The following is a 22,832-nucleotide window of genomic DNA, read 5'->3' as shown; positions in this document are numbered from 1 at the left end:
GGCCCAATGACATAATTCACTTGATTGGGTCAAGGGTATCCAGATGGAGTGAGGTCTTGGACATGCATGTTCATAAGCAGCACCTCAGATTCCCTTTGGTGGTATATGGAGTCTAGGAAAATTAGCCAGATATATTCTGTGCCAAGAACCTGGCAGTGTGAATCTGTCACAACGTGGCCCTGAGCATAGCTTACAGACCCTATTACAAAGGCTACCAAGCTAAGGAGACTATAATCAGACATACCTGTTTATGACAGGCTGACCCAGCGACTCCAGTACCAGGTTCCAGCTCAGGCGACATTTACTAGTTCCCAGGATTTCTTGGATCACTTCTGTTAACAACAGAGACAAACCTTGAGGAACAGCACATTTCCACTGTAGTAAAACAGGGTCAACCTTCTCCCAGTGGGGGTAAATAGATGTTTATGATGGTACTCTGAGTCCAGGGCACCTCGTGCCCAACATAACCACATGAGAGAACAGTCAGGTACAGAACTGAACAAAAGGAAAGGGTTCCAGCCTGGAAGGGCCTGTACAAGTAGCACTTTTTCCTCCCAAAGGCATAGTAAGGGCCCCTTATGCTACAGCACAGAGTTAAAGTTCAAACTGCGCTCATACGGATTAGGCAGCAGCTGCTTTAATGCCAAAGGTCCCCATGTCAAACTTCAGCAGAGGGAAATCCAATGCAGCTGGGCTAATGATTTCAGTCAGTGGAAAAGCCACTCTCTCATCTTTACAGCAAGCAACCAAAGGCTTTGCCTTCCGACTCTTCTCAGCAATGGTACCTTTGGCAGCAGGTGAAAGCACAGCATGGCACTGGCTTTCCTGAGCCCTGCCTTGTTAGAGTGCAGCTCAGCAGGAACAGAACGCACCACCAGCTGAACTGTCACCACTAACCACAGAACACGTGGCAGCCTGTATCTTGGAACCACCAAAAAACGCATCTTTTCTCCCTTGGAGCTGTGCTGCTGTCTGAATGCTTATGCAAACAGTCTAAAGAACTGGGGAACTCTGTGGCTTTTGCTAAAGGAAGTGTCATACAGACCATTCAAACCCCCAAAGTCACGAACATTTCCCAGTGCCTTGGCACAAGCAGGCTCCATCACTGTTTGTAACCCTATTTCCAGAGATGACAACACTCTGGAGGGTTCCCCAGCCTCTGCCTTGCTCCTTTCTCTGGGACACACTTACCAGGTAAGAGTCCCATCAAGCTCTGCAAGGCCTGCTCTGCTGCTGCTTTCTTCTGCTCCTGCGTCCTGACTGGTTTAGGCACAGCTGGTAAAACTCCTCCGGGCCAGATGGATTCCTGAAGCAACTGGAGGTACTGGACCCAACGCTGGGTGCAGGTCAGGTTAATCACCTGGACTTCCAGCCACCTGTGGGCACAGAGAGAGAGAAAGGTCGGGCAAAGCCAGAGTTGCTACTAGCTCAGGAGCTTTTCACCCATCAGAAGCTCTAGAGGGGAATGAGCTTGCTGGGTAAGTTAACATGCAGCTTTCAAGCATGGACATCAAACATTTTCACAAGTATTAATTAGCCAAACTTCCCTGTACACCAGGAGTAGGCAAAAATTCCCCATCTTACAAACACATATGTGAAATCACAGAGGAGAAGCAAGAGCCATGAAAAGCCTCATCTCCCTGCTGCCCACTGGTAATCAAAGGAGTAACTGGTCCCCAGAGGCAACATACCTAAGGGATATGACTGGCCTTAATCTCTTAAGTGACATAGTCCTAATGGTCACACAGAGTCAGACAAGAGCTGAGGCAGAGCTCCTTGCTCCAAACCTGGTGTTTTAACTCTACAATGGCCCCTATGACTGACTGCAAGGACATGAATCAATGTGGTCTGCCAACCAGTGTTCTCCCCACCAGCCCCTCTGCTACAGAAGGGGAGTCAACGGTGTCTCGCCTGGAGACAAAAATCACACTCCCAGGGTGACAAGGCACGAATACCCTGCTGCTTTGCACTCCTCTCAGCTCCTTGCTTCCCTGCTGTCCAGCCCTGCTCCGTCCACCAGTGGCAGGCAATGAAATCATCACGGCTCCCATCCAAAGCCCTGTTCTGCACATCTATTAAAAGGAAAGTTATGTACCTGCCAATAAAACTGCTTGTTGGCCCTCCTGCTGGGCCAAGACTGTGCCCTTTATACGGTAACAACCTGCAAATCCCGAGGCTGTGGCCACAGGAATGCCACTCCACATAAGGGCTTGGAGCCGTTTGCAGTCCACGTGGGGAAGATTTGTCGCCACCACCCAGGCTGGCCAGGGAAAGTTTCTAAATCAATCATGCAGACCCTCTTTCCAAGATGTTAAATCACTTTCCCATATAATAGCAAAAGCCATGGCTGTCAGTCGAAACTCACCACCGCCTAAAAGCTTACCCCCAGAATGATGAGGGGTCAACAGCCAAACCCCTGATGCCACCAAGGTCAACAGGAGGGTGTCCACTGACTTGGCCACACATTGATGGAGCCAGCCCACCCTGCTGCTGGGGAATGGACAGCCTCATAGGACCTCAGTCCTCATCAGTGGGAGGCTGATGGAGAAAAGGGAGAAAGCTTGCGGTTTCGCCAGTACTTCAAGAGCCCCTGAGGAGAGGAGTCCACGAGCAGGGCCAAGAGACCCGTTCCACTTGGCAGCTGGCGTTCGTGCTTGCAATTCCGTCACCACTACGCCCCGGCAGCTCACAGTACATCCAAGAGCACAGGCCCTGCCAAGGCAAACTTTATTTAACCTGCGCTCTGCCAGACTGTCTGCATTCTTCTCAGGCTAGGCATTCGGGCCAAGGTCTTCTTTCCCCACACAACTGGGGCAGCACAAGCAGAGCATCAGGAATAGAAACACCTGAAGGTAACCCAGGGCAAAAGAACGTCAGGTTGCCATCATCAGGGGACAGGGCTGCAATATGCCGCTCCCTTCGTCAGCCTGAAACAAGGTGCCTAGCTACAGGTTTTTAGGCGCTTTCCAAAATGCACGCCCAGGAAAGACTAGCTGCAAAAGCAAAGACGGTTCAAAAACACGAAGCCAGTCTTGGTGCATTGCAGCAGTAAGGCCTGTTAGGTCTCTCAGGTTAAGGTGTTACTGTAGCACAGGCAAATGCTCCTGGTACTTGTGTGCGATATTAGAAACAGCRCTGGAGATGGAGAGATGCGGCCTTCACACTCAGCCTCGCCAGGGACTGCAAGTACAGATGTTGGGTAGGAAATTGTGCCAGAGATCAAAAGCGTAATTTCTGCCAGTATTAGAGGGCAAAAGTGTCTCAACATTGTCTTGCCTGAGGAAAAAGCCATGTTTGAAATACAATGGTTTAGATGAATTTTTATCTCTAGCTATCAGCAGTTTAACATCTTGGAAAATCTTGCAAGTGGATCATGTTAAATCCTCCAGCCATCTCCAACCAAATTATCAAGGTGTTAAACTGTGGCTCCTCTAGGGACAAGAACTTTCATTAACATGCTTTCAAATACAATCTGCTTTCCTAATTGAGAAAGTGTCTGGCAGGCAACAGAAGTTCAGAGACTTGGGGACAGAGCTCCAAACAATACAAGACTGCACCTAGGGATATCATATTGAATGCTGACTTCAAATTTATCTCACCAATAGTCATTTATTGTCCTTTAAAAGGCTGCAAAAAGCAAAGAACAAACTTACTTTTTCTCAGAGTGCTCCTAAAATAGTAAAATTCTAAGCAAATAGTGCAAAGAGTGAGAGCTGAACTTAGGGAAGACCACACACATTTCCAGACAGCTCAAAAGAGGACTGAGAAGTGATGGATGCTGGAAGGCCCAATACAAACAACTTAGCCATTTTTAGCTCAGTTATTTCCATAAAGTCCCCAAAACTAGGCAACAAGGCCTAACAGTAACACCTATAAAACTTATCACACGTCCAGACATTTTGATCATGCAAGTGGTTACAGGTCTTCGTTCTGGCAATTGCACAACACAGTTGAGGGATTTTTTACTCAGTTCAGGACTCTTCAGCTCTCTGCCTTCCAACTCTGGGCAGTGAACGACAAGATCTGAGAACCACCCGACCTGTTGGGCTCCCCCTGCACCACTGCTTGCTACAGCTCCGTGCAAACTCCTGAGATGATGCGACTTGCTTACAGGGAGGTGCTCAGAGGGCAGAATATTCACACTCTGAGCATTTTATGGTCAATGCCAACCCCATTGCCAGGAAGGAGGAAGAAAGAACTCAAAACCACAGGGCACAAAAAAGAATAAACTAGACAGTAAAAGGACAAGAAGAAAGAAAGAGCAAAGCTGGGTGGCAGAAGGAAGGAGGACTAAGGTACTGGGCGCAGGGTTCCCTTTTGCCAGTCTATCAATGTGTGGATCCATCCTAAAATCCCTGGGAAAGAGAGGAAAGTCAGATGGGTCCATCTAGCTCAGCATCCTCCCYGGTAAAGTGGCTGATGCTCTTGGATGCTCCAAGAGAAAATACCAACGCACAGTGACCCGTCCATGCAGAATTTTCTTCCTTACTCCTATCAGTTAGTGCTCTCACAGCACTCTGAACCTGCTCCTGATGAAACCACTAGTAACACCTGTTTTCAGGGATGCACACTACATTTGCGCAAGAAACAGAAGTGCAGGCACAAACAATGGTTAAACAGCAAAGAGCAAAAAAATTCCGCAGCTCTGAAAACTGTAGCTGCAATTTAAGGAGGGTCATAAATTTTTTTACGGAAAAATTCTACCTGATTCAAACCCAGATTTCTAYGGCAAATTGGCCTTCTAGTGGGCGGACTTGCTGCGCTAAGTCTGCACCAGTGCTGGATCAGAATGAACAGTTCACACTTCTTGTACAGGAACTTCAAACATGTGCGGGTCCAAAGCTGACCTTCACCAGCACCTGATTCACAGATCGTTTTTTGTAGTATTAAAGGACTAAGCACTTCAGATACATATACACATCAAACACACACACCCCTACTCCCASGTAGAAACAAATCCTTTATGAAACACAAAAAGAGCTGGCTTTTCTTCGGATGGCTGATAAGCTCCTATTTCTGCTCTGGTATTTCATGAAGAAACAGCCTTAATGGGAAAGGAAGAAAAACAAGCCCATTATTAAACCATCTCCTTACACTTCAGCAGAGACCAGAAATAGACAGGAACTGACCTCCTGGACTCAGACCTTCAAAYGTTGTGATAATGCCCAATGCAGAAAGACAGACTGCAGAGGCTACGAGGCCCTGGCCGTTTGTCTGGAGGTGCATAACTTGCCCATGCCGTAAGGGCCCTCTGTTTGAAATAGCTGCTGATGGAGGAATGAAATGGCTGCTAAAAAAGAGCTGATTTAATGCCATGGCTTAAGCTGGAACTCCAAGGTCAGCTGAAGGGGCCCTATAAGATGAGAACAGCAGAAGTGTCCTGGGAATGAGAAACAAGGCCTGGGTGGCACATACCTTGGCCCTCTTCTGCCACCTAAAACAACACGGGCWGCTGATATGGAACAGCCTATGGTAAAGACGGACTGAGCGTCAACAGCGTAAAAAAATGAAGTGTGCAGACCTGAGTTTACCTRGCTCCTGCAAGCTGGGGACTTAGGTGGACCTGCCAGAGGGTTCACCTGCAGATGCAAAGAGCTGGAATGGACAGGCAGATGTGATAGCATTCAAATTTGTAAAAAGCTACTACAAGCTGGTAAACCTCTGCTCTTCTTGTCCCTGAAGGTTAGGACAAGAACTGCCCAGTTCATTTGAAAAGARGAATAGTTTCGTTAGATAGTCAGAAAAATATCTAATGCTGATCACGATTAAGACCTGAAACAACAGCAACTGTACTTCCTCCGGTACTGGTAATTTTACGGATTCAGGTAAGCACAAACTGTAACCTGCCTTAGAAAGAAGAGAAATATTGGAGAACCTTTAGTCCACTTCAACTGCAYAAATACCTACAGCTCTATAACTATACATGGTCTGTGCACAGAAGTAGCAAGCCAACCTCAGCACCCAGTGCTTTCTTCTCACAATCACTTCACCCCAGAACAAAGCCTCTGTTTCCCCGAAGTCAGTTAACAGAGCACTGCTAACTGGAAAGTCAAAAAAGGCTTGTGAGACCAAGGTAGTGAGAAGTTTAAGAAAATGGCAACATCTGAAAAAGCAAAAGCCATTTAAGCATCTGCCTCTTATGAACTCAAGAAAGGGTGACATTGAAATCGCTGGACGATCCCTCCCTTCTCAGTAACTGCCCCYCAAATTGCACCTCAAATTGCAAAAATATCCTTACTCAAGGGCTTAGGAAGAGCAACATTTCAGTGCTTTGACTGTTAAAACATTTCTAAGCAAAATCTATAAAGCAAAGAACCAGCTGCAGCAGGCAGTTAGAAGAAAGGAAAATGAGAATTGGAGGACTTTCACCCCCAGGCACAGCCTTCAGCACCTGTTACTAGAGCGCGTGTTCACCTTCTCTGCAGAGCTACCAGCAGAAACACGTGCAGCTCTGTGCTGGCATGCTTGGCTCAAACACCTTTAGAGCAAATCCACACTTGTCYGGGCCACTGGTAAACTCTTTGTGGAGAAAGGAAACAGGAAAGAAAAGAAAAAAAAAAAAGGAAAAAAAGGAAAAAAAGAAAGTCCTCCATAAATCAAAGAATATGAAGCATCCTTTTAAATTCCTGGCCAAAAACACACACGCAAAAAGTAAACTATCCTCTCGCCTTACTGGAAATGTTCCTTTCCCGCTGCCCTATAAAAAATTTACAATTGTATACGCCACGAACAAGGCGTTCTGTACCCCTGCCCGAGCACACAGCAACGAAGGGTTTGACCRGCGAGGCAGCAGCCCCGCGGCCCGAGGCTGAGCGCCTTCCCCTCCGACACAGTGTCTTGCCAGCTTCACACCTCCCAAGCGCAGCACGCCGYGCTCCGCCGAGGGCAGCGACACCACGGGAAGCGCAAAACCCATGGAGCAGCGGGGCGCTCACCTAGGCAGCATTTGCATCCGCCGTGCCTTTACCCTGGCTTATCGGGCTTGCCCGTGCCAGCACCGCGCGAGGACGGGGGGCGATGCTCAGCTCAGCTCAGGGGGCATCGCTCCATGCCGCTGCACGTGCTGCTCCTTCCAAAACACACCTGACAAGCAGAAATCTCATAAACACGCAGGGCTCTAGCTCTAACATCTTTTCCCTGCAGTGAATTRCTCAAACTGCTCCGCTCTGTTTTTACTTTACTTGAGTTAGATCTCCCTGCAACACTGTGGGGCTCAGAGAAGGGGGAGAAAGTTGCACGATTAAAAAAAAAAAATTGTCCCAAAAAATCCTTGATTTTTAACAAAGCATCCCGGCTTTTGATAACATCTTCATCGAGTATTTATTGAGCCAATTAAGCTCTTAGCAGTGCCCCAGGGAGAGGCCAGGCTGTCTCAGCCAGGCCCTGCTCAGAGAAGATTGCTTCATTAGCCCACTTCAGAATCAAAATACATAAAAACACCATTAACCCTTCACAAGCCAGGGAAAACTAAAACCAACGAGGAGACATAATTTCCTTTCAATCCTTTTCTCCTTTGTCTCCTCTATTTGAAATAGGAAGTTACTTTTTTTTTTTTTTTAATCTGGGAAAAAAAGTTGGCACACATCTAATCGCTGAAACAGACTCAAAAGAAAGAGATGCAGTTAAAATAATGTTGCAATTGTTATCGCAGCACAGAGTGCTCGCTTCATTCTAGCGGCTGCTTTTGGAAGAACGCTGCTTCTAGAAGAGGAAAAAAATTGTTTGGGACAGAGATTCAAAGCGGGATCCAAAATTTCCAGGTGCTTGGAGACAACTGAATCAAGGCCCACATCCAAGTTGATTTTTATTTACTTTACACACACACRCGCGCACAGACACACAGTCCCGAAGACCACTTTTGCTGACATGCCACAGGCCCACGATTTCTGCTGCTCCTAACAGATACAATAAAAACAACCAAACTTGGAGACAAGGAGGAAGATGCCATAAAGTTGGTTTCCCTGTACAGAAACGCTCTTCCTGGCTTGCAGGCTGGCGCATGCACTTGCACCACCGCGGGAGAGGCTGGGCCTTGCTGCCGTGCACTCGGGCTTGCCAGCAAGGCCCCTCGACACGCGGATGCAGAGTCTTCACCGAGCATGCCCAARTCAGCTCCCCAAGGGAACAAGCCAGACCAGCGAGTGGGTTTAGTTGCTCTAACTGCTCTGACACTGCAGCTTTGGCAGCTTGCTTCTGCCAGCAAAACTTGGAGGTGCTGCTCGGAGCCCAGAGTGGTACAACCTGCCAGCTACGAAGCCAAAGGAAAGTGGGAACCGCAGCGCTGGGAACAGCTTTAGCATGAACCTTCCCAGCTTCTCCTGGCTCCTGAAGAGCATGAGTTGCAGTAGCTGGCCCTCAGCTTTAATGTCTTTTTCAGAGATAACGGGAAAGAGGAGCCTCTGGACTTATCTCTGCAGCAAACACCTGCCCAAGCACAGCCATGTCCTTCCCAAGGACACCATCCCATTGCTTTTGGCAAGCTCCGGGCGACACGAGTGTGGTGTACACGCACAGCACAGCTTTGCACCAACCCTCAGTGCAATACAGCACCGAGAYGAGGCCTAACCTACCGTCCCTGCGGCCGGACACTGCTCCCACGTGCCTGAGGGGCTCCGATGGCCAGGGTGAGGGGAGGCCAGAAGGCCGCTGTGGGCAGCATGCTCCCAGTGCTCCCAGAGCTGCAGGAGCAGGCAGGTTTACTCACGGACATTTAGGAGAGTCAGGTAACACCTTACACGCCAGTGGCACTTTAAAGTCAAGAGGGTCAAGGAGGCTGCCAAGGGTCTTTGTTTTTGCCAGCTCTTTTGGCACAAAGATCAAGAAGGAATGAGAGAGAGAGAGAGAGAGAGAGAGAGAGAGAGAGAGAAAGAAAAACAGAAAAAAAATCCAAACAAGCAACTCCCTGAACCTACGAGCTCCTTGACTCACACCAGCAGTTGCACAAGTGCCCATGACATCTGGCCTGACATCAGACTCCAGCAGAGCCCCCAGGCCAAGAGGGCAGCAAGAAGGCGAGAGCAGTCCAAGCTAGCACCCAGGCTGACACAGCTCCAGGACACACCTCACGTGACAGTCCCAGCTCTGTCCCATGTCCCTGGCAGTGCCCTGCTGAGGAAGGGACAAGAGGCAGAAAGCTGCTGCGAGAGCAAGCCCCAGCATCCTCGCAGCACAGGTCTTCTGGACTGCYGTAGGGACTCCAGGCTTGCCTATAAAGCTCCCCTTGCCGCCCTGTCAAATTGACTTGCAACCCAGGACCTTGTCAAGCAAAGGAGATGGACACCAGCCCATGAGGGGATCAACACTGCCATGGGCACGCTGCGCTCTGGCACTGTGCTCAGCCTGTCCCCGTGTCATCTCCTCCCATCCCCTGGTGGCTCTCATGTGAACGATGGCCTGAGCACGTTCTCATTCGCTGGGGATGGAGGTGGCAGCAAGCTGAGCGAGCCTACGGCGGGAGGGCTAATTAAACCAGCTGCACCACTGAACCACCCTCCACCCCTCCCCAAAACACACAATGGAGCAGAGAAGGGGGGGCACAAAACCTCAWGGCAAGAGGAGCCAGGGAAGGATGGAGAGGAGGCAGTGGCACTGCGACAGTCACCCTGGAGACCGGAGGCTCCCTTGCTGACAGTGGTTTTACCTCCCCAGGGAGCAACCTCTGTTGCGACCTGCTCCGAGGCCACTCCAGGGGCCAAGGAAGGGAGCAGAGACTCTCCCCACAAGGGGCCGGGCAGTGGGATAGGGACAAGGAGACACATCCTGCTCTCCCCAGCCTCCTGTCTCCTGTCAGAGATGTGCTGAATGCACAAGGCAGCATCAGAGAGTAATAAATTCTGGAATAAGCCACCACCCTGCAGGCTCCAGCTCCTGGCAGAAGCTGCAGCATTTGGGTCGAGCAAGGAAGGYTTTGAGCGTGGGGGTCTCTGATCCGTGTTCACAACGTCCTAAGCTGCAATACCCAACATGCCTTCACCTGGGGCCTTCCTAACCGTAAACCTGCCTGCAAGAGCCGGCAGCTCCCCCTCGTGCCTGCAGGGAGACACGATGCTCCTTCGGCCAGCACGGACCGCGCTGGGCGCGCAAAGCGGACTGCAGGGCTGCCGGGAGGCAAACCCACAGCCGCGTTAGGTCCCGCTCCCCTCCCGGGGGGAGGAGATGTGCTGCCGCGTTACTGTGGCACGCGTGCACATCCACGCACGTGGTCTGCCTCTCAGTGTTCGTGCCACCGCGCGGCACCACATCCTCCCTGCGGCTCGCCTCCATGTGCCATTAGTGCACCCCTGTCTGGATCGTTTCSATAGGCAAGCAGAGCCATCCTGCCCTCCCCTCCGTTGAGCTACTGCTTTCTAGACTGAGACSTAGCAAAAAACATTAACCCAAAACCTAATAAATTCATAGCCAGTTCCTATCCAACAAGGCGCTTCCCTGAGGAAAGGGACAGGGGACAAAGCCTAGAGGAGCATGAGAGTGACCTGAAGTGAACAGCGAGCCAAGCAACACTGGGCTGCTGGGTAAGGCAGGGATGCTTTGCATTTATTTTAACTCCTGCTCCGTGCCCCCTACAAAGCCTGGTGGAACATGACACCATCAAAGCTGCCTGCGTAGACCCACACGCTCTCCTTATATACACACACGCGCTTCCGAGCTCCAGCACGGATGCTGCGCTCCCGCCCCGCTCGGGTTACCAGGCGCAGACAGTCAGGATGTGACAAGACACCATCTCTTGGCGTAATGCCTTGCATTAAAGCGTCTTTCTCTTGCGATGCGCGGGAAGGGGCAGTGAGGGGGCCTGCTTAAGGAGCTATAYGGCACAAAGCTAGTGCTAGAGCCCAGGGAAAGCATTCAGATCTAGACCTGCATCCAAAAATCCTCCCAGGCCCACTCCCAGGATCCTGGGACTCAAGYTTGGGCTCCCCTCCAGAGTCTTGCACTTGGAAGCAGATGTGGTTCAGGATGAAGCTAAGGTTCTTCTGGCCCAGAAGAAAGTCTAACACAGAAAAAGAGCAAAATACCACAGGTCAGGTGGCTAAAACCAGCAGTCTACTGCCAGTGCTAGCCCTCTGCCATTCCCAAAGGCTGGAAAGACYGGCTGGAGGGCAGGCAGCGAGCACGGGGACAGCTTCCCTGAGGAGCCATGGGGGCATATGAGAGARAACCAGTGGAGCAGGTGCCCCAGGGCCTTCAGGCACAGTTGTACCTGCAGCAGCTTCGCTGCGTTACGATGGCCAGGCCCCGTGAGCTGCCTGGCCTCCATCTACAACTTGCCAAAAGTGGCTGCTCGCTCCAGGGACTCTGGTGACTGGGGCGACTTGGCATCTCACACACCTTGCTCATCAGGCAGCTCCTCAAAGTGGCTCCAGGCTCCCCAAGGAGCTTCCCAGCCCTCCACCTCACCCTGCATCTCTCAGGCAGGGGGATTTGTTTTGTCCTGGGAAAACCAGAGCAGAAGGCTGGCTCCTCCACCACCAACCACCGTGGCAAGGCAAGCTGGTACCTGGCGGCCGTGTCCCYGGCTCCACAGCTGCCCTGGGCTCGTCGCGGCAGTCGCAGACCCCTGACCTAGTGACCAGCATGCCATCGGGGACAGATCGAGGGCAGGGCGCGGGGTCACAGCCACGGCGTGGTTCGAGTGCTTGCCTTGTATTTTTATCACCGCATTGACTCACAGGCTCTAAAAAGCACTTGGATTCTCTAAATGCTTTCAGCTCTTTCGCCAAACACCCCCAGAGCCCAGAATAGCCCCATCTACTCCCCATCGCAAACAGATTCCCACTGCAGCGCTCCCCCATCCCTGCTAGRGCAGGGAGATGTTCCTTCCCAACGCGAGGGAGGGAAGACAGTCGGATAGCGGAGGGGTGTGGAGCCGGCCTGGGGCAGCGGGGTTTGTTTGTTTACAGGCACGGACCCAGCATGCGGAGAGGCTGCTGGAATTTTTTCTTGGCCCCGGGGTCGTCCCCACTTCCAGCGAGCCTCCCAGTCCCTCCGCCTCCCCTCCCCTCGCTTCTCCTTTCGGCTCCAAAAAAGGATCACTCCCTGTTACATAATGGGACGAGCGCTGCACGGATGCAGACACGCACGCATGTCCTCCCTTTTACTTAACAATACCTTTTTCGGTCATACAGCCTTCCTCTCCCCGGCCTCCCTGCTGCCGTCAAACTGACAGTCAGGGGAGACGGATAATGCCTGGCTCCAGCTACAACTATTCCAGCCACATAGAAAAGGGGAGAGAGGAGTGTGGTGGGATACTTCCTGCAAGGAACAGCGAACGGAGCAGGCTAGGGAGGTCTCACTGATCAGCAACAGCAAGGTAACACTGGTCACTTGATGTCACCACARGGGATGCTGTGGCCACTGGAGGACCAAGGGAGAAAGTCCCCCAAGAAAGGGGAATTGGCTCTCTGGAGAAGTTCGATCTTGTTCTCCATGTCATTCCATTTTGCTGCTCTCGAATGAGGCAGGAACGGGGGCAGGTGTGTCCACACTCCTTGCTATACATCTTCTGCAAAGAAGCAATTTTCCACGCTYGCTGCAGAGCGGTAGCAACGCCCACAGAGGTGGCTGCAAGACGGCTGCAGCAACAGCAGCATGCCTCACCAAATAAGCTGGAAGAGGAGTCTCCAGCAGCAATCCCCTTCCTAACACCCACAACACTGCTAGGACGCCTCCTTTCCACCACATAACCCAGCCACTAGCAGGAATGGAGAAGGACCTCATTTCAAGGAGGGGTGATTTCTGCTTGCACTTTGCAACTGGCCACAGTTGGAAGCAGGATGCGTGTCCACTACTGCTCCTGCGTTTGTCAGCCTCTTCTCAGAGACAGGAGCAATAATGCCCCGAATAGCTCATGCTCCCAAAACGGCTTCTGGTATTTTCTCCACCTGTACCAAGTTCCCAGACGCAGTGCCAGCCAGAATGCCAGGGCTGTGCCACGTCTGGCCTAGCAGTGATCAAGTTGCAAATACTTAAATGGAAGAAAAATGCCACCAAATCACTGCTGTATCCCTGGGCAGGCAGCTGGCAGCAGGTCTGAGCCAGAGACCTCTGTATCTGCTCAGGCCTTTTACTTGGACAGCAAAACACCCACCTGGGTCAGTCACAGATGCAAGAAGTCTCAGGCACCCTTCTGCGTGGCTCAGGTACCACAGGAGGGGACAGAGCGCCATGGCAAGCAGGTGTGGAGACCCCCATTCCTAATTCATCTTCTTTATATACAGGGGTATCTACATCCCTGCTCTTGAACGTCCATCTTGGGCATTTTAAGTGAGCTCTGCTCCCGTACCAGAACACACCTTTCTTTACAGAAGCAGAAATCGAATGCTTGCTGACCCCCAGCCTCTGTACGGGCTTCCCAGACCACTAATACAGTTTGTCACCCTCAGTCACCTCCATCTCCACCCTAACGCTGCTCCCAGCCAGGAGATAAAGCACAGTCCCAAACATGGCCTTCTGGGTTGGGGGGGAGATTACAGCAGCAGAATCAGGGAAGGAAAGTGTTCACTGCAGCAGTTCATGAGCAACACTGGCTTCCTGGCAATGGGTCAGTTCACACTGTGCCACTCCTTCCCCCGCTCCCTTCACGCTCCTCCTAACTGCRCATCTGTCCCAGAACAAGACCAGAGTCAGTGCCAAAACGTGGATTTTAACATGGACATGTACAGTCCCAGGGAGATGTGGCTAGCCTGAAAGGTGCTATTTGCACCCTGTGGGAAATTGTAACCACGACACCAGGACCTCCTAGCATCACCTCCAGCCACAGGTTTGCTTGCAGCACATTCAGGTTCACCCAGACCCTTTGATGCAGAGTAGCTAGAGACAGATTCATCCTCATGCTGCTCCAGCTTCCAGAGATCCTCCACCTTACGCAGCCAAACAAGCGCTGTGTGTATGACAGCTTCTCTAGTGGAAAATACCAAAGCCACGTGTCAGTGCTGCAGCCTCCCCGGGTGACTGGGACTCAGCTTATTAGGAGGTGATGACGTGCATGCTCAAGCCCTCATACCTCTACGCTTACACATAGGGATTGGGTTCCAGTTCATTCCCTGAGACACAAGAGCCCATTTTGGAGAAATGGGAGCAACACCCACCCTCTCCCACCCAAGGAAACAGACTCGGGAGTAACTGCCAACAGCCCCTGACCTCAAAGCGCTTCAGCAACCTCTCCTGAGGGCAGCTCAAATTACCACCTCGGTTACAAGGCTGCCCTGCATATTTTGACACCAGCCTTGGGGAACATCTACTACAGAAGGAAGGGGCAGGAGTGGGAAATACACTGCTCTGAGGCTCCCCCTAGCCACAGTCCTTCCGGAAGAGTTTTCCATTTGCTCTAAAGGACCATATCCTCAGCTAGTGATAATCACTGACCTATATGAGAAGACAGAAATGCTCTCTGCTTGCGTGTCTTCGACCGGTGCCTTACCACATAGAGGTGCAGGTCTCAGAAAAGCTTGGCAAATATACATCGCCTCGAAAGGAAGTCCTGCCCTAACATATCTGGGGGTCACTGCCCAACATACAGACACTACTAGTCCACTGCAGACTGGATAGGGATATGTTTATGAGAGCAAAGGCCCTGGGAGATTGCACTCCAAGCTGTTACTTGACCAGTTGCTGTTCCTGTGCCTTCTTATTCCCCTTTTGTAGAAGGAATAAGCCAAGCCCCCATGCAGCGAGAGATCAGGAGCACAGCAGAGTCCTGTTCTGCCGAATGTGGCATCTCCCCTGTCCCTACCGCTCTGAAAAACCACCAGAGACCACATGCCCATTCAGGAATCCCCCAGAGAGCCAGGGAGCTGGTCACATTCGTCCTTTCATTGAGGCAAGAAACTTCCCATTCCCATGGCTGAATCCTACCTTTCCCTCGTTATTAAAGGAGGGGAGGCTACCCACTGGATTTACGTGGCTGCTCACAGGGAAAGCAGCCTCTACTGCAAATCTCTGAGATGTTCACTCTAGATACACGTGACATCCTCTTTAAAAAAATCTTGTCTGATTTGACAAATGGCATTTATCTGCATTCAGTCAAGAGCTCCATTTGATACTGTAATTCCATTTGAAGTGGTGTGCTGACCACAYCTAGCCTTACCTTCTTTAAAGCTATTCCCATAAGAGAAGGGGGTACAGGTCATCTTGAAAGGTCACCTCTGAGAAGCTACCAAAGAGCAAATTTCGACAGTGTYCCCACTCAGTACTAGGGATCATCTCCCAAGGGAAATTATAGGGGCATATATGCACCATGCTTGCCCCGGGTACTAGAGGAAATGCCACAGAGCTGTGGAGTTGGTTGCTGAGGCCTTACTTTTGAATGAGGGTCCCGAAAAGCAGGTCGAAGACCTTCTGCATGTTCTCTGTGCATAGCCAGCTCCAGTGATCCATCAGAAGCAGACGCAGCAAGTCCAAGGCCAGGTCAGCCAAAGCTGTCTCAGAGTCTGCCAGGAGGAAGAGGAGGGTCAGATGAGGACACCAGCTCAGAGCCTAAGCAAACCTGGTGGAAAGCATCACTCTTTTCCCCAATGGCCTGAGTGATGCTCTTCTGCCTGACCTAACGCCCCACGCTGCATGCAAATGCCCTGCTACAGCACAGCCAGCGTGGACAGCAGGGCATCCCACTCTCCCGGAGTGCTCACTCGTTCATTTCCACTTCCACTCAAGCAGCCCTGTCCCCCCACCAAAGGGCACGCTAGCCCAGAATATGGCTGCTCCAAAGGCAGCTTTTCTTGGATGCTGCCCAGCTGCACCCCAGCTCTGGGGCATGACTGGTGCCAAGAGAGAACTTGTACAGTGCTGGGCTCAACAGTTGCCTGACTTGGCTTACTCCCTCCACACTGCTGAGACACGGATCAGTTTTAGTCTTTTGGTGCAAAGTTTGTATGAAACTTTTGGATGGTGACTATTGGAGCCTAGTTACAGGATACAGAGAGAGCCCCCACTTCCCTGAACTTGGGCTAACAGGAGAGAGTGACAACATTTTACGACTAGGGACTATCTAATCCCAGTCCATGCATGAGGATGGCAGCGCACCCAAAACAGGTGGGAAGGCAGGCAGGCACCTTTCCCTTCTTCAAAAGGGCAGTTTTCCAGGAGCTAGGCTCTGGTTGGTGTCTGCAGGCTGCCATCGTGTGGCAGGCCCAGGTCTCAGCAGACAGACGGATAAACCACATCTGGATAAAGCAGATGCATCAGTTAAGACAAGAACTCGCACACATGCCAACACATCCCTGGTGATGCAGACCTGGCACAGCAAAACAACCCTCTGATCCTCAGGCATGCTCACTTGCTGGAGAGTGACTTACACGCCGCTTGGCCCCAAAGCATCGTAAGGGGTGTGCAGAACAGGCCTATAAATGTACCACACACCCGACTGAAGATAACGCCTTGCAGCAGGCATCCAAGTCCCCTTCCTCAGATAGTGGCTGGCCAACCTCTTCCAAGAGGTCACCCAGTGAGCAGACATAGGACACTGGTTGCCTTTAGCAAGCTGCTTCCCAGACATTCCCTCCCCTTATCCCGCCAGACCAGTCTGCCCTGTCTCGGATCTGAGGCATCACAGACCTGCAGGCATTTGACATCATTTACGTCAAATTTCCATACGAGTCCAGCTAACTTGGCCTGCCTGTATCTCTTGCACTCTGTACAGAGCACTGACCTCAGATTATAGTCCTGTTCCCCAGCAGCCCAAAACAACTGTGGATGCATCTTTAAAAGTTATAGACAAAGCTGGTAGCATAGGCTAGATTTCAAAATATCAGACCTATCCTGTCACAAGCCCATGCTTTCAGTCAGTTTGCCAAACCGAACCATTAGAATGAAATTTTTGGAAAGCTCCAGCTGATACAGTTCAGCTGTTCCCAAGAACAAAATTAAACAACATGTTTTTGCTCATGTTCAAAATAATCTTGTAACTGTTCTGAGAGCCTGTAGCACCTCTGTGCTTCAGAGGARGGATCTACAATCAGAAAGGGAACATCAGTCCTTGAACTGGGACTACAGATTTGGTATTCCCACCAGTTTTATCCAAACTTATATCTCAGAAAGATGCTTCTACAGTGCATGGACACATTAARGCTGACTTGAGATTACCTAGAAAACGCGATTCGGCCATTTGTGAGTTTCMACATGCTTGATTTTACAACATAAGCACAAGTTGCCTAAAATGCTAAAGAAATGTATTTCTGCAGGAACTGTACTGGGTACACTAAGGTGAGAAACTACAGTGACTCAGTTGAGCTGTGTGTACAAGACCCAAGTGCTTCCAATAGCAATACAGTCCAGAGCAGTCTCCCAACAGGATGTGAGATACTCCATTTGCTTTCTCATTAACCAAGGTGCAACAGGCAGGAGACCAGGTCCCCGTGCTGAAGACCTCACGAGCTGAGCATGCAGATCCTGGCAGCAGGAAGCTGCAGAGCCAGCTGTGTCTGCACTGGGGGAGAAGGGGTGAAGCACTAACAAAGAGGCTGAGCTCACCAGCGCCCGTGTCCGGATGCATCCCCTGCTGCGATGTGCCCAGCGCATCTGTTTCCTGGTGCACGCAGAATTCCTCGGCTTCTCTGCCTCCCTCGCCTTCGGGGGCAGCGCTGGGCATTGCCTCCAGCAGCTTCTCCTGCTTCTGAATGAAGGACTCCATAGCAGCCAGCGACAGGGTGCCAGAGACCTGCAGAAGCAGCAGTGCTTTAGTGCCATGGGCTACACACAGGCAGAGCTGAACAGACCTGTGAGGTCTCCGCTGTCCACACAGCCCTCCTGCTGCCACCACCCTCCCCGGTCTGCATCTCACTCTACCCAACAGCACAGCGAGGGCTGCTTACAGCCTGCCCTCAAAGAGCTGGCACCACAGCAACCACTGCGGCCACAACCCTTGGGCACCTGGATTACTCCAAGCCAGCATTCGAATAGGCCAGTGATCAGGAGCACACAAGGATCATAACCGGGATCTAAACTTACAGTGCTGCCCTCTCTCAGAGAGTACAGGATCCTGTCGTGCACTTCACCCGCGCTCAGCACAGGAGTGATTTTACTGGATGGGAACCTCAGCCTGGACCTGAAGAGGAGAGAGACAGCACAGTCAGGGTTTTCTCCATAAACTCCAAGTGATGAGTTTCCCAGCCTCAGCCAAGACTGGTTTAGGTTTGGTCTTTTTTAAAAAAGCATCTGCCCCCAGGATGACCAAGAGCTGGCTATAAAATATTGCAATAAAAACTTAAGAGCGCTTGCCTCAACTACGCGTTCTTGAACACTGGCCTTTCAAGACCTTCCATTATCCACCATACACGCGCACCTTCTTCTACGGCTACGTTAGATATAGGCCTAGACGCAGATCTAGTGATATCTGCTCAGCAAGGTGTGACCATGTGAGCATATACGGGAAAATGTTCAGAAAAGCCTTTGAGATGAGGCACACTCAGCAAGATTGTGAAATCCAGTTCTCGGTACACGCACACAGAAAGGGCATTTTGGATTTTCGGACAAATTGTAAAAAAGTCTGTTTATCACTAAGGAATGTCCTTTTCAGCCAAGTCTCTTCAAAACTTGTACTTTTTTGGTTGTCTTTTTTTTTTTTTTAAAGCAAAACATTGCTTTTCTGGTAAAAGCCACGCTTCCGCAGAAACCTTTCCTTTTTCTGTAAGGGAACAATCATTGACGAGCACAATGGGGCTTGTCACTGTGAGCAATACCAAACATCAAACACTTGCAGAGCAATGTATGTGCAATGACCTTAACCACTGCTCCTAAATAAATATTCAAATGTTTGCTGGGAAAAGTGACAGGCTACTGTGCAAAACACATGAGAAAGGTAGGAGCAAACTCTCAGGTAGACAACACAAGTAAAATTAGCCGGACCACTACATGTTCTTTTCTGCGCATTTTGAGATCTGCCCTGAAGTGCTGTGCACAGAATAATTGTTCTTAACAGCGGCAGCCCAATGCCATCCAACTTATAGCTACATTTTGCAGTGACTCACCACATATATAGGTYGTGTACAAGTTTAAGGCTAAAAAGCAATTCTCCAGGAGCAACATCATCTTTGCTGGCAAACGTCACCACCTGACAGCTGCCTCAGAAAGAAAACCACAAGCAAGAAAACCTTCAGTACCAATTGCTGTAAAAAACAGAGTGTTCCTGGAAAATCTCTTATCTAAATAGGAACTCAAGTACCCTTGCTCAGCTTTTGAAAGAGAAAGCAATACAGCTGAAGTATGATAACAATGTGCTATTTACCACATCTAAAGCACCAGGTCAGTACTTTCATGTTAGAGTCAGTTTATTTATAAAGTGCATGTTCTGCATAAAGCATGAGGCAAGCTGTGGAACAGCCCTTACTTGTTAGCCTTCTTCCCATCTGTCTGAGATTTTCCATCCACTTCTGACTCACTGAGATCCTCCGTGGGGCTCTGGGGCTCTGACCTGGGGAATGCTGTCTTCAGGGTGTCCACGATGGCATTGACAACTATCTGCAAAAACCAGCAGCATCATCAATTATTGGGGGAGTCTCCGAGTACAAATTAAGTCCCACTTTGCATTCCTATTTTCCATCAAAACCTCAAGCTCTGCGGGACGGGTTCTGACTCTCGCTAGCTTTATGGCTTTCTAGGCCAGCTTAGCCCCGCAATACAGTATTTCGGTACCCATAASCAGATCCCCACTTGTCTACCTTGTCTATCCTGGAGACAACGAAGGGCTTCTTGACGAATGCGATCCTGGCATCAGTGTTCAGGGCGAGGAACTCCTGCAYCTCCTCGCTGTTTGCGATCTCGGGGACAGCGCACAGTTGCTGCAAGGGAAGACGCAGCTTTAGGTCTTTTCTGAGGCAACTTCCCAGCTCGCTTATATAAAGTGCAGGTGGAAAAGACCTGACGCGTTTCACTGCGGGTATAGAGCTGTCCCACGTGACTGCTTGCCAGCTCTCAGAAAGCTATAGCTATCAGCTCATGGCCCTGCTACACATAATTCAAAATCTATTTGCGTGCTATTGCTGGTGCCTGCCATAGATTTCTGATCCTCAACAATATGCTACGATCTCCAAAACGTTCTGTCTACCTGAGAGCTCTCATGCAGGCCCGCAGGCCATGAAATGGCATCTGCTGTAGCATGCCTTCACGCCTCTCCTCCTCTCTAACATGCAACAGGGCAGTTATAGCCCTCTGTGGCTCAAATCAAGACAGCAAGGGGGGGGAAACAAAAAAAAGCAGGTATTTTTTATTTGCATTTTCTCCAGCAATAGTAACAATCAGTCCAGTAGCTACTTGTTAAAAATTTAAAAGACTAGAGTTAAAAAAACAAAAAACCAAAAAACCAACACCAGCAGCCAGCACAAGAGCCCAGCTCTCAGTCCTCAGTTCTAACACATCAGTGTTGATCTGACCGCTGCACCCAAGGAAAGGGAACGTGAAGACTCAAGTCAGCAGCCGGGGAGGTGGTGGCTGCCACATAGGTACACCAGCAGGTATCTCACCTTCAAGAAAGACTCTAGGAGACTTTTTCTGGCTTCCACCTTATCGCTGTCCATGTTTCCAAATGGGAGATCAGGGAACAGTTTCTTTGGGCCTTTGATATCTTCAAAGGAAATATAYCCATAATCAAACTTGAGAGAAATGCATCAGCACAGACAGACTCCAGAACATTCAGACAAACGGCCCAAAAGTTTTCAACAAAACAATTTTCCATCCAAAAAAGCAGATCTACCAAAATCTAAGGATTTTGATGCTAAATCCAATGACTTTTAAACAGGAGTATTAGAACAAACATTGGTTTCTTTTTTAAAAAGCTTGTGTTTAACACTTATTACTCGACTTGTATGCAAACTAGACATTTGCAAACAAAAGCGTTCCAGTGTTTTGTTCACTGGTAAAGTTGCAAAACTGCAAAAGCAAGCGTTGAGATCTGAATGGGAGCTAGGATATGTTTTGAAGCACTAGAATTTGCTGCTCATGAGAAATCCCTCCTCCAGCCAGCTCGGCCCAGAACAGCGAGGACACGGGCATCATCACAAACAGCCCAGCATCCAGGCCTGCGCAGGCAGGGCAGGAAATCCTTAATCCTATTCCTCCTTCCCAGGAAGGGCAAAGCTTTCTTTTAGCTCATCGTATCCAGGTCTCTCTACATCCAGAGAGCGCACACCTTTGCATGAGGATACCTGTTACAAGCAGCAACAGAAACGGGCACAGACTGGATTGAGGAGGGAAAGGATTTTTACAGAAAGGCAATACGAGCACTAACTTTTCAGGAACTTGCGGAGCTCCGGTTTCTCCTCCAGTCTGGTCTGGAGGTTCAGGAACTCCCGGTAACGGCGGTTCACGGTGTGGTATGCCATTTGCTGCAGGTTGCCAGCACCCTCGCCCTCCAAGGCCGTCTCGTACTGAGGAGGAAGAGAACAGTTATTAATCCTTACAGACCCCAAAACAATCCTGACGTGCTGCGGTCCGTGTCAGCCCCACGATCCCCAGGCCCCACGGCAGTCCTGTCCAGCGAACTCCAGCCATCTCTCAGATCTATCCTTTCCTAAGGACTGGGGACTGCACAGCCTGGGAGTCCCTCGTGAAGAAGGGGGTGTAGGCAGCGAAACTGGGATGTAAAGGATGCAGCCAGCCCCACACAACCCTTGGCCAAGAGCGGGAACCACTGTCCCATATCCAAAATCCCACAGCGAAAACCATCGCAACCAAGGTTTCCTCGCTGCCAGCCAAAAAAACGTTGTCGAGCCATACACAGCACAGAGAAATCCTCCTTTTTTTTTTTTCCCCCCCCAAGACCCCAGCTGGGGCAGGGGTCTTGGAAAAGGAGCAACCACCTGGCAAGGCGGGGAGCACTCACCTTGACAGTGTAGAGGGTGTAGGGGTGGAAGCCGGTGCCGCTGTGCTCCCGGGCAGTGATGGTTCCGGTTATGCGCAGGTTCTGGATGACCACCGGCCCCTCGGGGCTGCTGAGCGGCTCAAAGCTGAAGGTGTTGACAGGAGCCATGGGGGAAGTGGAGAGCAGGGGCAGCGGCTGGCCGGGGTCGAGGGGGCTCTGCACCGGCATCTCCGACGCCCCCAGCTCCTTCCCCAGGCAGGAGGGTCTCTGCGAGAAGGGCTTCCTGGGGACAGCCAGGCGGGCGGCGAGGAAGGCCGAGCCCTCTTCCTCCTTCTCCACCGCCGAGTCGACGTGGATGTCAGGGCAGGGGCCCTGCGCAGCAGCAGAGGGGGGAGGCAGGCTCGGATCCGTGCCCTCCTCCGGGTCCCCATCCTCCAAGCCGCCCGGCACCTCCAGCAGCGCAAGGGCATCCTGCGGCGGGTCAGCGAGGAGCTCCTCCGCCACCAAGGGCGCCGGGGGCTCCGCGTCCTTGCCCAGCTCAGAGGCGGGGGACGCCGGCGCCAAGTCCTCGCAGGGGAACAGGGAACCCAGTGCAGGGGGCCGGAGGGGCCGCACCGGCGTGCCTCCGCCCTTCCTCTCCCCGCTCGCCGGGCCCTTCTCCTCCTCCTCCTTCTTCTCCGGGGCGTCGTGCTCGCAGGCGTCCCCTGCCTCGCCGCCGGGGAGCTCGGGGGCCTGTGGGGAGGGAGGAGGCCCGTCAGGGATGGCCTCCCCCGGGGCCGCGAGGGGCGAGGAATCGGGGCGCGGGGCGAGCGGGCCGGAGGCGGGCGTCTCCGCTCCCCGGCGTCTCTTCCCGGCCTTGGAGAAAGCCGCCACCAGGAGCAGGTGGATCCAGTCGGGGTCGGCCATCTTCCTGAGGGCGGGCAGCAGGACGTTGCAGGTGACCAGCTCTACCACCACGAAGCGGCCCGTCCGCGTCTCCAGGTGCGGCCGGGGCACCAGGGCGAGCAGCAGCCGCTCGGCGGCGGCCCGAGCGTAGGCCACCTCG

General features: G+C 51.4%; 1 protein-coding gene across 1 annotated transcript in view; it reads right to left on the bottom strand.

Annotated features, from left to right (window-relative positions):
• The window catches only part of SNX19 (sorting nexin 19), a 29,442-nt gene extending 6,686 nt beyond the window's left edge, over positions 1-22,756 (bottom strand). Inside the window, exons 1-10 of the mRNA XM_026071766.1 lie at positions 21,809-22,756; positions 21,215-21,353; positions 20,451-20,551; positions 19,650-19,769; positions 19,319-19,449; positions 17,941-18,037; positions 17,464-17,650; positions 15,296-15,425; positions 1,192-1,376; positions 245-332 (exon numbers count right to left, since the gene is read on the bottom strand). Of these exons, the coding sequence (XP_025927551.1) occupies positions 245-332; positions 1,192-1,376; positions 15,296-15,425; positions 17,464-17,650; positions 17,941-18,037; positions 19,319-19,449; positions 19,650-19,769; positions 20,451-20,551; positions 21,215-21,353; positions 21,809-22,693 (2,063 nt within the window). The 5' untranslated portion in view covers positions 22,694-22,756. The remainder of the gene's footprint in view (positions 1-244; positions 333-1,191; positions 1,377-15,295; positions 15,426-17,463; positions 17,651-17,940; positions 18,038-19,318; positions 19,450-19,649; positions 19,770-20,450; positions 20,552-21,214; positions 21,354-21,808) is intronic.
• Between the last annotated feature and the right edge of the window lie 76 nt (positions 22,757-22,832).

This window comes from Apteryx rowi, unplaced genomic scaffold, assembly GCF_003343035.1.
Source record: "Apteryx rowi isolate R43461 unplaced genomic scaffold, aptRow1 scaffold_33, whole genome shotgun sequence".
NCBI classification, from domain to species: Eukaryota; Metazoa; Chordata; class Aves; order Apterygiformes; family Apterygidae; genus Apteryx; species Apteryx rowi.
The sequence above is the reverse complement of the archived record's forward strand: the minus strand, read 5'-3'. Positions and strand labels throughout refer to the sequence as shown.